Genomic DNA, 16,600 nt, shown 5'->3' with positions numbered 1-16,600 from the left:
TAACCAAACTAAAGTCTGAAATAAGCATGGCAGGCTGCTCACTCGACTCCATCGAATGGCGAGTAAAAGGTTCAGACGCAATATTCACTGGCACAATTCGAAAGTTGGTAAAAGGTAAAGGAATGAAAAGCTTTCATTATCAACAAAAACAACAAAAATTGATTGAAGGAAAAAATAGTCTGAATTATATTAATAACAAAAACAATTTTTCTCCTATTCATAAAAATCCGTTCCGATTCAATAGCACCAAACACTTATCTAACGACAAAAATGTTCCGATTTCTTTGTCTCACAAACTAACGAAAATTCAGTCAGTTTATGGACAAAAAAATCGTAATTCTTCTGAAAAATTTGAAACATTACATCAATCATCAAACAAAAAATTAAATAATGTTTTTTGGCGTTCTGAAAATTTTAGTCCTGAAAAAAATTATGATTTTAAAAGTCACAACCAAAGAAATGTTTCAACTGGAAATAAAAATAATAATGTTTTGTTTGATAACAATCTTAAAATAGAAAATTATGATATAGCAGAAATTGAAATAAAGAGGGTGTTGAAAGGAAATGAAATTCTCAAGGAATATTACTTTTTTGACAGCTCTTTAAATACAGGTGTAAAAAGTTCTTTGTAATTTACCTATTTCAATACTTTCTATAATTTGTTAATTGAAATTTAAAAGTTAAAGTTACTAATTATAACAGATATTATAATATTGTGAATATTAACAAAATATTTGCATTTCAAGATATAAACTTCAGCATAAAATGTTTATTCAGGTTTCTTAAAAGAGAATCCAAAAAAATTTGTGATTGTGCATGGGTTAAATAACCCCTCAAGATGTGACACATTTGTTAGGCTTCAAGATACTAGAATATTTTCTGTCTCACAAAATGAAAAAAGAAAATTAGAGGTGGCATTTAGTAATGAACGCATCTCAATATCAGGCCTTCAGATTTTTGATGAACTCATTGCTCGAGGTTGAAGTTAATTTTATTTGAATTTCTATTTTAAGAATATTTAAAAATTGTTGTTTGTAATGGAATTTTTACCAGTTTTCAATTTAAAAACTTGTTTCATTATTAGAACATTCATACAGACGTGTTTATGTCTGTATAAAAATGTGTTTTATTGTTTTAATACTTATCGTAATAAGGTTGCCGCTAATTAAAAGCACAAATAATAATTAAATTTCGTCGAGCAAATTAGATATTTTTTAAATTGTTATTAAAAAAAATCATTTTTCTAGAGATTATAAATCAATTGTGCCAAACATGCGGCCCTTTACGAGCATGCTGCGGCCCACGTAAAGGATATTACAATTGCCTCATTTAATGACGAAAATTGCAATTTTAACAATTTAGTCTAAAAAAAGTATAAAAAATAAATCAGGCAAGTTGCTACGTATAAGAAAGCAATGCAATTATTTTAAGGTGGCAATGGCTTTCCATATATATGAAAATTAAAAACATTGACCGTGTGTAGTGGATAAGTTGCTGCCGTCTATTTTAAAATTTTAAAACAGTAATAAATTTCATGTTGTGTAATCGGGTCGATCGATAATTATATATTTTTTTTTATGAACCAATGCGCAAACTGACTCCATGTAGAATGACTACAATAGCTTCATCATCTTCAACTAAGAAGAAAAGGAAACTTGAAAAAGAGGGTATTTCAAGAATTTTTGTACAATGGTTAATTAATACAAAGATACATTGTTTGTTATGCAATTGTTTGTTACGCCAATAGAATACAACTTAAAAAGGCATTATGAAACTAACCATCGATCTTGCTATAAATACGAGGGCATAATGCGTGTTACAAGCCTCAAGGAATTGAAATTAATTTGACACAGCATCAGAAATGTTTTTACAAAAATAGAGGAAGCCAGTGTCACCTACGTTACTGCGAGTAACTCAGCCGAGTGATCGCCATGAGTAGGAAATCTTATAGTGAAGGAGATTTCATAAAGCACTGCATTGTAAAAACGACGGACACTGTGTGCCACAGAACACACAGTTATTTAAAAACATTTCGCTAACCAGAAACACTGTTGTTGCAAGAACTGATGAAATGGTGGATAATTTGAAACAACAGTTGAATGCTGCATCATCCAAGTTTGAACATTATTCTATTGCTATTAATGAAACCGTTGACACCACTGGAATAGCTTGCTGTTTTTATCAGGGTTTGTGACAGTAAATTAAATATTTATGAAGAACTGATAGAAATGATCCCAATGCATGATACTATTGCTAGCAAAAACATTTTTGAAAAAGTCGAGCAGATTTTGCATGACTATGATTTTGATTTGAGTAAACTTGTATGTTTGTCTACTAATGGTGCTGCGAATATTGTTGGTTTTGCTGCCAAGTTGCAAACGAAAATTGAAAACTCGTATCCAGATTCATCATTTGCACATTTTCACTGCATAATTTGTGTTCAAAGACCTTAAAATTGAATCACGTGCTTACTGTGGTCACAAAAAAACTGAACTTTATTAAAGGCAATGCTCTCAACCATCGTCAATTCAATCAGTAGTTAAAAGACATGAACAATCAGTTGTTCAGTTGTTGAACACCGATGTTCCATTCTTCCATTCCGTTGGTTGTGTCACAAAGTGCTCAAAAGATGTTATTTGCTGAGACTTGAGATCATTTTATTTTTGGAAATGAAAGACAAAAACACATATGAAATAAAAGACGAAAGTTGGATCCAGGATCTAGCATTTGCTATGGACATTACTGCACATTTAAGTGATCTCAATTTGAAATTGCAAGGCAAAAACAAGCTCATCACTCACTTATACGACGACATCAAGTGTTTTATTATAAAATTAAGCTTATGGAAATCACAATTATCACATGAAAATTTTGTTCATTTTCCTAACTGCAAAGAACTCAAAAATTATGCCACTTCTAAATTTATACTTACTTTTGCCAAATATGAGAGTCACCTGGAGTTATTGTCAAAAGAGTTTCAGGAAAGATTTAGTTATTTCTTGTCATTTGAATGCCAATTTGCTTCATTCTTGGCACTATTCAGCTTTGTTGCTGTTAAAGCAAAGGAAAAATTGCAAAGAGAACTATTAGAAATGCAGTCAGATTCTACACTTCGAGCAAATTATCTAGAGGTGGGGATATCTAACTTCTATACATAACTTCCTAAAAACTTCACAACTTAAGAAAGTTTGCAATAAGGATTACGGCAATGTTTGGTTCCACTTATGTGTGTAAACAGTTGTTTTCTTTCATGAAGTTAACAAAACCTTCTCAGAGAACAAGGCTAACCGATGAACATTTGTCATCCCTGATCAAGGTTAGAACTGCAAATACATACCAGCCAGATATCCGAAAAATTGTTATAAAAAAGAGGCACCGAAAAATTGTTATGAAAAAGAAGCACCAAGCCTCAGGACAAAAGGTAGTAAAGAATATAAATTGTTTAATAATCTTGATTCTTGAATAAATATTTGATTACACTTGTTAAAGAGTAAAGAATAAAAATTGTTTAATAATCTTGATTCTTGAATAAATGTTTAATTACAATTGTTATATTTGGCGTTTTGAAGCGTTAATTGAACATACTTCGATAAGACTGGTGTTTCTCAGATTTGTTTTTATGGCCCGTCAATCTACTCAAAGTATCTTGTGCGGCCCGTGTTACTTTTCGAGTTTGACATGCCTGTTATATATAGTCATACGAACGTTAACGGTTTTCGCACATAATTTATATATTTGCATTTCACTGTATAAAATTTTCATCGACGTTGTTTTATTATGCGAGAGTTGAACGATCATAGACTGTAAAATTACGGTCTTCGCACAATTGCCTATGCTACGTATTATTTAGTTCTATTGATATTAAATTAGAAGAGAGAAAATATATATAATAACAAAACTTGCGTAAATAAATAATAAATATACCGTATCTAATGGTGCATATTTTAAATTGTTGATCACACAAGTTGATATAAAAGCTGGTTATACATTGTTTAGATGATTCAATATATATATATATATATATATATATATATATATGCGCAAATATGTGTATGTACGTACATATATGTTGTGTGTATGTGTCTGCGCGCGCGTGTATGTTACACAGTGTGAATTTCGTTTCGGATATTTTTTCGTTTTAGTTTCGTTTAGTTTTGTTAAATTTTCAAGTTTTAGTTTTCGTTCCAATTTTTACAATTTTTTTAGTATTAGATTTAATATCATTAAGCAACATTTTTTTGTTTCAGTTTTCATTTTAAAATTTTGTATATAAAATTATAAAATGCATACAATTGTTGTAAAAAATTTTAAGCTTCACTTTATCAAAAAAACTCTTCATTAAAAAGAATCTTATTTCAAGTTCAATATGGTTTCTTCGTTCAAATGCATAAATTCCATGTTGCATGTGAAGGAAATGCACAATAATGTGCAGTGCATGCAATTTTTAATGTGATATCTGAAATAATATAATGCTGTGCATGCGTTTCGTTGACCTAAAGATCACTTCTTTTTTAATTTATTCTTATTTAACAGTTATTAAAAATATAATCAAAATTACTGATTAAATATCAAAAAAGTGAGTGGCGATTTCAACTGTCAAAGCTTTAAGATCTCAAACAAAGAAATACAAAAGCAGAGAATATCAATCGATAAAAAGAATAGATGAAAAATAAATTAATTGATGAAAAATCAGAAATCATATTTTGAAAATGTTTGAAACATAATGTAAAAGTTGCAAGACGGTTTTAATTTTTTTATTGTTTCGTTTCAGTTTTTTCAATATTTTCGTTTCTTAAGACTCTATTTTTGGCTTTCCTCCTCTTAGTTTTCGTTAACGAAATCCATACTGGTGATACAATTCATAATACTAAACCATAAACACATGTCTTGACGCTGGTGGGCATGGTAAGCCTAACATATTGTGCGCCTTTTGTGTTACTAAACAATTTTGCGGTTTATTTATTGCGTTATTATATTTTGATAAAACAAATCATTTGTGGATAATTTATTTGACACCATATTATATAACAATAATTAAAATATTTAAATTAAATAAACAATGTGAACTATTGAAATATAACTTTTTAACTTCATTTAATTTCCCATAATTATTAAATTTATCTTTAATTAAATTTAAATATATTAATAGTGTAACTTCAACATTTTAAAAATAACGCTCATAGTTCATTTCCTTGACACTGTGGGTAAAATGCAATACATTTACCCCACTAACAAATCTTGGTGCAACGTTTAATTGTTCAGAATCGTGGTGAACGATTTTCGCTGATGATATCATATTTGTTTTCTGTTTTTCTCATTGCTTGAAAAATGTGGAAAATTTTAACATCTTGCAAATAAATAGCAATAAAATTAAATAATATGCATAATTTTCATTTCATCAATCCATCAAAAATTATTTCAATAATTTCAGTTTGAATTTTGATCAAAATTTACTAACCGTTGATTAAGTTCATTTAATACAAAACGTATGCAATCATTTTTTAAAAATTCTTCGGCTGCTTTTTGCTGACTTTTCAAAATCCAATATTTGATGATTTTATTGTGCCGTTGGTGTCGATAGACATGCTGGTGCACTTGAAAATTTTGTCGGTACATCATCTTCTTTCAGCTTATTTTTTGGATTTTTCGTGTAAATATTATCTTCAGTTTATTTTTTGTACAAAATACCAGAAACCAGTAATAAAATGAAAGTGAAACGAACAAATCTTCAAGTATTTTTTCAGAATAAAAATTTCGGATTAATCCTTATTCACTTACCAAATTTTGTTTTTTTTAAAATCCATAAAATGGATTTTGGTTTTTTCATAAATTTCATAATTCGACATTACGCAATTTTTTTATAACATTTTAGGCATTTAATTCAACAAACAGATATTTAAAAACCAAATAACTAATTATTTATCAATATAAAATTACAATAAAGAAACAACTATATAATTATTAAACCAATGGTCAGTTTAATGCAGTTAAAACGATGTCCAATAAAATAAACCTCTATGTGGGGAGCAAGCTAAGCTGGATAATAAAAGTGGACACTTCTATGACTAAACATAAGACATTTAGTCAAATATCATCACGTAATAAAATGTTTTAAATTATTTAATGTATATGCTTTAGATGTATTATACATATTTAGCTTATATTTTGGTTTTGAAATAAAAAATATATGTAAACATGTTTTTAATTATTTCATAATGATATAAATGACAAGTTTTGATATATTAAAATCGATTCCCAAATTCTTCAACAATACAATTTATAGGATACAAAAACATTGATAAATAACTGGTGACCCGTAAAAGTAGCTCGTAACAAAATAGCGCCTACAAAATGGCGTAAAGAGCGAAAATTTCCCGACAAAATGGCGAACGACAAAATGGCGTAAAGGAAAATTTAGAAATTATCACATATTCATGTCAATTTTTACCACTGTAATTGTAAAATTTAAATGCGCTGACACGAAATCATTAGAATAAATGAAAATTATTTTTTTCAATTTTCGAACAAATTTTTAAAAATGGCTTATCAAAAACCATTAACTTGATATATTTACTACGACAATTTACAATTGAAATTGTAAAAATGACAAGCGTTGACATGAAATTATTATAGTTAGTTAAATATTTAAATTTTATAATTTTTGATTTAATATATAAAAATGGCATACCTAATGACGTAATACTAGTTTATACATTATGTATGATATTCGATGAAGTAGGGTTTTTATGTGTATATATATACATGTGAGAACTTTTAAAATGTACTCACATATTCTTAAATTTGAAATAAATTCTAGAGTTAAAAGTCTATTTTTCCAAAATCATGGAAATTTTATATTTTAGAAAGGTAAAGAAATTGCAGCTTATGCTGGCTACCGAAACAAAATCAGATCCACAACTTAGCGATGCCTAGAAAAATGTTGCAAAGGCAGACTTTAAAATAATGTTGATGAAACAGTTGAAGAGCGGTCCCAGCACAACCATGGCCCAAGTAACAAAACGATGGAAATGGAAAAGGCAAAATGTTTAATTTGTGAACGATCGATGACCACTGTTAAGAAACCGAAGCGCACGATTATGCAGTGCAGTAGTAACCTGTCGGCAGTAACAACAACATCGTGTTACGCTTTACGGAGGACAATTAAAAGAAAACGTAAACATGAACAAGTGCCTCTTTTAACATCTCATTCTCTATATAAAATTATGATACAAGATACATTGTCAGTTACAAATCGCAAGTCAACTTTTTGTGGCATCCTGGAGCAGATGACTAACTTCGAATTCTTATGTTTTGAACAGATGATAATTTACAGCTTCTTTACCTATCCACACTGGTTCGTTGATAGAACATTCAAAGTTTTACTTCAGCTATTTTTGCAAGTGCTTATTGATCGCAGTGCTGAACAATTTTTTTATGCATTCCTTCCGTCAAAACAAAAAGAAGAGAATGTTAGAGTTTTTAGAAAACTTTTTGCGTTGAAATAAAGGCTTGTTCCACAAAGTGTTACGATGGATTTTGAAAAGGCTAATCAGAATGCAATAAGCACCAGTGCAAGAGAGTCTGCCACCAACAAACAACAGTCGGCGCGGTATTCTTGGCGCTATTTTGTCGGGGGCTATTTTGTCGGTGAGCCTAAATAACTAATAGTTCAATAATACGCCACGGTAAGGAATAAAGACTTAAATAGTGTATCTATAATACCGAAATGTTATTGATTCAACACAAAGCCAAAAAAATTGAATGAAATTTTTTTCGATGTGAGATTAAAGTACTGAAATAATGTGCTTGATTTTGAACTACGGGTTTTAATGTTAACCATCTATGTCATAACTTATTTTACATTTTTTGCATTTACTCTAAAATTTTATATCTCAGAATATTGAACTTTTTAGAGTTGAAGAAACATTTTTTGATGCAAAGTATAATAAATGTATAATACCGCAAATTATCAGATCAGTCCAAAAAAGACACTTCAACATCCACAAAACCGCCAGAAACAACATCAACTTTGACTAAATTAACAACAAGAGTAACGGCTACAAAGAAACAAACCACCACTGATAAAACAACTAAATTATGGACAAAACCTGGTAAGTAGATTGCGTTGCACTAATATTCATCCTATTTTATTAGATATATTCAATCTCTTAGATTTTTAAAGGCAAAAAACTTTACATTACATATTATACTTTTTGCTATAATATAATTAAATAAGGTAAAATATATTACAAAAAATTGTTTTGATGACTTGTTAAATGTTTTAAAAGAAGCTTGAATACTCTTTAACAAGTCAGTAGCTGTTAGAAACGTTGCATATAATATTTCAATTGAATGTAACAAGTATAATAATAAAAAAATGAACATTTCAAAGACCATTTAAACTAATTGTAAAATCTATGTATTTTTTTTAGTCGGTAGTTGCTACCTCAAATTTTCAAACATCAAAGCAATTTATTTATTTGTTTTTTCTAATAACATTCATTCATTGAAACGTCCAATTAAAGTTTTTCCAGCTTTGTGCCGTTGAAAATTTCATTTAAAAAAATTTTCATTCCCAATGCTTAATTGACAAAACGTATCCGAAAACTCGCATCAAATGATATATCAATCAATCAATCCATCAATCCATCAATCCATCCATCCATCCATCCATCCATCCACCCACCCACCCACCCACTTACCCACCCACCAACCAACCAACCAGCCAACCAACCAACCAACCAACCAACCAACCAATCAATCTATCAATCATCATTATCAATAATTTCTATCAATTTCCGTTCAATTATTTTTGCAGTCGTAATAAGGACATCAACGGCGACAACTGCTGCTCCAACGAGGACTCCCACAGCACATTCAACATCTGCGATCAAAGTAACAACGCTTTCTCCAAAAATAACAACGAAAAAACTTCCCTCAACAAAACGAACCACAACAACACTAAAACCTGAAGAAGCCAGACGTATAATTTGCTACTACTTCTTAATTATCAAACAATGAATTTTTTTTAATTTCTATTTCTAATAAAAATTTTTTTATGTACTTCAAAATATTGTAAATTAACTTCTGTTACTAAATATTTTGTAAAAAAAAATTATAAAAACTCATTTTTTAAAATAATTGTTTGTTAGTTTTTTAAAATAACTCTTTAAAATTTAAACATTTAATTGAAATCTTTATTTCGAGATTTTCCTTCTTCCACGAAACAGTGACGCTAAGTTTGATGACTCCATCGAGGCAGACCCTCTTATACAACACTCCAGCCGTTTTCATTTGCAAAGCACACGTTTTGCCCCTTTACCTGAACGGCAGTGGAGAGGGCGAGTTGACAGTGCCGCCCCACATCACTGTCAACGTCCAGTGGTTTCTTAACAACAATGAACATCTTGTCAACAACAAAGAGGGGTCAGTTTCATTTTCATATTTGTCAAAGAATCGGCTGACGTTCCGTCATTTCCTTCATAAAATACGCCTTGAAATTATGTTTTGTTGCAAATCACTTAATCGTGTAATCTGTATGTAATTAACTGAATTAACATAATTACTTTGATTCATTTTTTTTATTAGGACATAACATTTTTTATCAATCCACAAAACAATTAATTCAAACACTAAAACAATTCAACAGAACTATTAAAATCTGGCAAAGGGAAGAGAAATTAAACTTAAAAATGTCAGTTCTCAGACTGGCAGGAGCCTACGTGAGGAGGGCTGGCAACGTGGAGTGCAGGGCGTCAGTCGACCAATGGATTAAAGTATTCTTCCTTATTATTTTTATTTATTTTTTTTTGTTAACATGGAATACAAATAAATGGTCAATTAACTTTGAAATTACTGTTGATAAGTTTGAAAATTTAAAAAATTAACAAAATTTATAAACTGAAATTAGTACGCTGGAAGTGCATGGACTCGATCGAAAGGAGTTATCACTACTAGGTCATTAACAAAACTGACTGTTCTCAGAAATATAACTGGTCAGTTGGCTTGAGCTCACTTACATTATTTTTTCTATTTCCTACCTAACATGAATATAAACAGTTAAACTTTTTCCGAATTAAGTATTTAAATAAGTGATTTTTTGAAATAATTGTATATAATCAAAAACTATTGAAAAAATATTATAAAATTAAGTAAATAAATAAATAAATTATATTTTAATCATATTTATAAATAAAATGTTTACTAATTCATTAATTACATTATCATATAGATTTGAATAATTGGTTTGAAATTTTGTTTATAGTAGTAAACGATGTATATTTTAAAAATGTCAGCGTATGAGATCATTGACACATTAAGTATTGTGCTAATTAATCAATAGATAAAATATTGAAATCGCAAATTAGAAGTTAGAGGTTTTCCTAAATTGCACATGGAGCCAGTGGCCGGAGATTTGTTGGCGTTATCAGGTCGGCATGTGCTACTAAAATGCGAAGGCTACGCCAGACCTTCTCCATCAGTTCTTTGGCTGAAAAATGGAATGGAACCCATAGACAACCTTACTGACTCCAGATATGTTCTATTCAACCCAGGTGCAATGGTTTTGAAATTTTTATCGACATTAAGTGTTTATGCATTATTATATGGGTTAATTAAATTGAAAAGAGACTCACATAAATATAAAATCAAAGTTAAAATGCATGTCAATATGATAAATGTAACGAGACGACGAAATAATGCATATTTCATAGAAACTTGAACAAAGATACGCAAGTCAGAATAGATGAATTTTTAATTTTATGATATTAAAGATTCAAAGTTGTCAATTTAAAATTGATGCAATTTTAAGAGTTAATATATGAAATTGATGGATAAATCTTAAGTTTATGTAGGAAATAAATTTTTAAAGTTTTAAAAAATTTTATAATATTAAAAGTGGTCAGATGATGCATCTTTAACTATCATTTGCAAATGTTTCAAATAAATTTGCTTTTTTTAAATTGGAACATAAAAATGTTTCAAAAATCAAATTTGAAAAAGATATTGATCTAAAGTTTTTTTTCAGGTTTACTACGTATAGAAAACCTTAGAAGAGAAGATGCAGGACTTTTTGAATGCAGGGCAAACAACACTTTTGGCACAAATGTCGGCCAAATAAATTTAATAGGTATAAATACATTTTCTTTTTATGTTCTTTTTTATGCAAGTGTGTTCGCTATTGATTTTATTTTGATTTGACCAAACTTTATGAATTAATTTTTTTAGGGTCAACCATCTAAATAACCAAAAAGTATCAAGATAGTTTAAATTTTATTCAAAAACCAAAATGAATGATTTCATTTTTGTGGTTGAACTACAGTTTATGTCTGTGTGTGTTAAATATCATTTTTGTCAGTAAAGTGAGACTACATCGCTCACTAATTTTATCGTAAAAAAGAGTTTGTTTTTTTTTGTTATCTAAATATTATAAAATATTTCAAAGTTTGTTTAGTTCGTCAAAAAAATCTTGCTAATTATCTTCAAGAAGCAGAAAAAATATTTTAAATCACATATACTTTCCACACTTTATAGTATTTAATTTGTTTATATTTAATTTTTATTCAACCGGTATTTAATTAATAATTGATTATATTTTTTAGTCACCGAAGAACCTTGTGATCTTATTCATTGCAAATTTGGCGCCAAATGTGTTTTTCAACGTGGTGAAGCCATTTGTGATTGTATGCATAAGTGCCTTCACGAAAAGCAGAACCTTCTTTGTAGTGAAGAAGGGGTAACGTACCAAAATTACTGCGAGGTTCAATTCGAACAATGTCAAAAGCAAAAACTTATAACAATAATTCACAGAGGAAAATGCGGTTAGTTAACAATTTTGTAATTATATTTTGATCTACAACTGAACTTGCAGTTTGTTGGTATTGCTTGTTTGAGGTTTCAATTTTGTCAATCATCCACGCCACTGTTTACCTTCATTAGCAACCACTTTCTACTTTTTCTTTTCTAGCTGGGACTTGCCTACCCACATTTTTTTATTTTTAGATTTAAGAACTAGAAAGCACGGATCTGGCAGCAGCTATATTTCGTTCTTTATGCCAAACACTTGAAAGGCTTTTTATAAATTTTTGCAAATCTTCTTCTAGATGTCAATTTTTTCCACGGTTTTAATATAAAAAAGAAATATTATACAGTTAAACTTTTTTGCCGTATTTTTGTGTTGTTATTATTGCTATAATAATAATAATGAGAACTCTTTTTTATGAACATCAAATTCTAACATCATATAACTTTCATCGAAACAGATTTAATAATTGAACAAAATAATAAAATTAAAAATAATAACAACATTATTTGTTGCTGCTGCTGCCGCTGTTATGTGCGCGTTAACGCAAAAGGTGGCCGCTCTTATGCATTATTTTTGATTTTAAAGTTTTTAGACCAGTTTTAAAATAAGTTCATATTTATGTTAAATTTTTATTTAATTTAATTTTAATTTTGAATTTTCGCATTAATTCAACAAAATGTTTATATTTTATAAAATAGTTTGTTAATGTTGGGAGACATTTCCGGCGCTGTACAAAAAACACTGCTGACTATAATCTTAATACGGTACACTTGCCTACAAATTTAAGTGTGGATATTTCTGTTTCTCTTAAAATTCTCAACTCAAATACAGCAAATAATTATTTGGTCGATATGTATAATAATGATTTAATTCAATGCTGCTGCTGGAAATTCTGCAGGTCGAAAGGGATTGAAAATTCGCCATCAAGCATTCGCTTTTCATTCGTGCAGCACTTGTAAATTCCCATCTTCATATCCGTCCATTTACACCAAACTTCATTGCAAACAATTAACTTTTGTGCTCCCTCTGAACTGTTTGAGACAATTGCTGAACCGTCTTCAAGTAGAAGCCATTCTATAGATTTTAGTTTGGTTGTGCGCCCCATATATATCTATCATTTTGCCTCAAATATTTTCATCAAAGGATCGAAACAGATTGAAAATTAATTGGAAAACCGAGATCATCCTGTAAGACTCCTTGTTTTACTGGGATAGGCAAAGTTAGTTTGTTGCACACTGATACCGTTCTAGTCTGGGTGATGATAACTTATCGCATATAAATTAGATAATGGTTAACTTTATCAAAGGCATTTTTTAAATCTAAAAGTGTGATGGTTATTGTTCTCCGGTGTCTTTTGGCGTCTTTCGATAAATATGATAGTAGTTGCGTTTATTTAACTACACCGTACACTTTAGATATTTGTATATTCTATTGTTGACGAATATGGAGATTATGTTATAGAGACTGGTTGAACTATTATTGAACTGAAATTTGCTGTGTCGCTGGCGTCACTCTTTTCGTAATTCCTTTTCTCCAGCATGTAGAGATTGACGGCATTTTCCAACATTCAACCAGTAACTGGTAGAAAATTGTGCGTAGTATTGGAAAATATTTTAGAATTATGATTGACATCTGGTCAAATGAAGTGGGCAAGGAGGGGCCTCGCCTTGCATTTCCTGCTAATTGCTGAAATTTTGTTGTACGTTAGTGGTTTGATGTTGCAAGCAATCGACGGCTATAACAATGTTTGGGTCTAATCTGGTAAAGGATATTTATTGCGACATCGTGGAAAAACTTTTTACATTTTTTGACGTTAAACCAAGATAGCAAATCAGTCGTCGGATTGAGAAACTTTCCATACGTAGCCGAAAATGTTTGCTTTAATTGGTTTGTAGTATCAAATTTTTTTTCAGTTTTTGTCGCTTTTGATGAAAATATTTACAAACAAATTTGTTTATTTAGCGTGCTAATTTGAATTTCAAAATTTTCGTTGTTATGGCCTAGCAGATTAAATTGCTTTAACTGTTTCTTTAATTTGTTAATTGGTTTTGTCGGGCTCAGTTGCTGAATTTGTTTTTTATTTTAGCGTGCCGAAGTTAGATGCAAAGAAATCATATATTAATGATTGTAGATTGGTGGTGAAGTTGTCAATGTTAGAGATGTTTGGCAGGGTTGCAGGGTTGCCTTTTGCGCATGAAAGTATGCATTGGCTTCTTCCCATTGAATTTCCGTTTTGGGCAGTTTTGTGTTTTGTTCCCAAATATTTGTTAATGTTTGTTGCGGTGAAGAAATTTGATGCTACGGTGAAGATGACAACAGTTTGAGCTTTTTTCTGGGTCGTTGGAAGATTCTGCTCAGTTTTTTAAATTTTAATTATTTTGCACAAATGTTGTTGCATGCGCAGGCCTTTTCTTTTCTTATACTTGTTACCACAACAACACAAAATTAGATTATTATTGATATTAGCAATATTATTATTTAACTTTTCAACAAGTAAATTTAAAGATATAGAAACATTGTCATTTTGCTATAAACGTTCACTATTGTTGCTACCGTTTAAAGTTGGTTTTGTACAGAGCCAGAAGTGACTGCTGATTTTAATAAAATTTAAAAAAATTATGGACATTTAGTTTACTATTAAAATAGAGTTTAAAATTATAATAAAATTAAATAAATATTAAAAATTACGATGAGATAATATTGTTATGACCGCAATAACTTTTTCAACTGTAAAACCAACTTTTGTACTAGCTAGTAGAAATCTGGCAGCTCTCGTGATTTGCTAAATTGGAACTCTTTAATTTTTAGCAAAAGTAAAATAAACATACAATGAAATGAAATAAAAATAAAATAATAAAATCGATAAAGTAGTTTACGTTTCTTGCCATAAAATCAAAACAAAATGCGTACAACTAGAAATAAAAGATCAGTCTAAATAAACTGTTATGATATATTCGAGTTAAATTCGCAATAAATAGCATACGATGCTGATATTGCCGAGTTAGTCAAATCATTATAAAATTGGTCAGACTAAATAAAATTCACAAACGATAAGTAAAAACGTTTAAAAAAGCCTAATGGGGAGATGATTTCAAATGTGCTGATAATAATTTTGAGGCCTTTCTTCTTGTCGAAATATTTTATGGATTATATCTAGTATTTGAATATTTTATAGTTCCTTGATGTGGTGAAGTTGGATTTATGACAGACTGTCAATTCTAATATTTCGATAGTATCTCTTCGTAAAAGTGCTAAATCAGGCCGAAATGATTTGAAGAGGGACTATACTATCGTATTGCCAAGATTGTAACTTCTGATTTAGCAACCGATCTAATTTTCTCCAAAATCAAAGACAATATTTTTTATGAAGGGTTGTATATTTTTTTAAAGCTGCAACGGAACAACAGTTTGACTGCAATGCGTTACAGAGAGGACACAAAGCAGTAGAAGACTTACCCCATCTGGAGAGATTTGGCATTTGTAGGAAGTTGTTAAATTGTTGCCCTTCTAACAAATTTGAACAAAATCTCCAGCAAACGGCTGTAAACTTCAACCATCGGGAAACATCCGTTGCCGGGACGAGATCTATAATTGATTTAATTAACAATGGTTTTCTGGCATTTCAGTGAGGACAAATGTATGAGATTGGATTTTTGTTGAGCTGTCGATGGTTTTACATCAGCTGAATCAGGAAGGATGTTGTCGACTATAATGTAACAGTTGTGAAATTCTGTCCATAAACATTTTATTTTATTGTTGAAGTGTGATTTCAGGTAGTTACAGAATTTTCCCTCAACGCTTCAGTGTAATTTTTAAGGGATCTTAAGTTTAATCCTCCTAATTTATAAGGGAGTGAAATGTACTCGACACACAACTGCTAACTGGCAAAAATAACCAATCTCTCACCGATTCTGCGATCAAAGGGTCCAAATTGTTTTAAATCCATGTCAATGAAAAGTCTTAGGTACAAAGTTCAAAAGCCAATTGCGATTGGGTTTATCTGCGAACTATCTGCAGTTTCCACTATAGTGTAGTATCCAAATTGTTTGTGATAGACAACATTTGCTTGAGTTTATCAATCTGGCGTTTTTTCGCTTCAGCGTTGCAATCCTTTATTATCATATATTTTTTCCAGATAAACGAATTTGCCAATCTGCTTCTATCGGGGGAATGGGTTTATCGTTAATGGCCAGCCATGGAAAGAATTGTTCATATCTACCATTTCTTTTTCTCATGCCAAATAAATTACACTTGTTGATCAATTTTTGGACACTGTCAGTGCCATTTGCTATGATAGAAGTGTCATCAACAAACTGAAGCTAAGTTCTGGAGTGTAGATTGGTTGTGGGCCCCCATTTATAAGCGCACTGTTGAAATTTGTCCTTTTTGATCAGTCTCATCAGTAGGTTAAAACATAAATTGAAAAGTAATGGGGAGACGGGGTCGTCTTGGTGAACATTTCATCTAACCGGAATGGGAGGGGTTTAACTTTACAGCCATAAACAGTGATTGAATAATTACCGTAGATTTATTCAAATAGCTTGATTATCTGAGGCGAGATGTGATGGTGATAACAACAACAACAACAATAATAATAATAATAATAATGGCTGATGTTGATAGACTCTACACCAAGAGAAAATAAGGCGAAAGAGGGCTGGTAAAACTTGAATAATCCTACAAAATGACAATAGTTGGATGATATATAGATATGTTAATGATAATTATAAAAAATTGTCATAATTAGTACAGGAACATGATATAAAAAAAGTAAATACTCTTTGGATAAAAAAGCTA

At 30.2% G+C, this 16,600-nt stretch overlaps 1 protein-coding gene across 1 annotated transcript; it reads left to right on the top strand.

The window, feature by feature from the left end:
- Positions 1-8,097: 8,097 nt before the first annotated feature.
- On the top strand, positions 8,098-12,258 carry HELRODRAFT_189692 (hypothetical protein; the record flags this gene model as incomplete). Its single annotated transcript, XM_009031953.1, has 9 exons — positions 8,098-8,111; positions 8,819-8,895; positions 9,231-9,426; positions 9,650-9,776; positions 9,911-9,995; positions 10,368-10,553; positions 11,027-11,128; positions 11,601-11,819; positions 12,001-12,258. The coding sequence occupies 9 exons, from the start codon at positions 8,098-8,100 to the stop codon at positions 12,063-12,065; spliced, it is 1,071 nt and encodes a 356-aa protein (XP_009030201.1). The 3' UTR covers positions 12,066-12,258.
- Between the last annotated feature and the right edge of the window lie 4,342 nt (positions 12,259-16,600).

Source organism: Helobdella robusta, assembly GCF_000326865.2.
Source record: "Helobdella robusta unplaced genomic scaffold HELROscaffold_8, whole genome shotgun sequence".
NCBI classification, from domain to species: domain Eukaryota; kingdom Metazoa; phylum Annelida; class Clitellata; order Rhynchobdellida; family Glossiphoniidae; genus Helobdella; species Helobdella robusta.
This window is presented reverse-complemented; position numbering and strand designations above follow the sequence as displayed.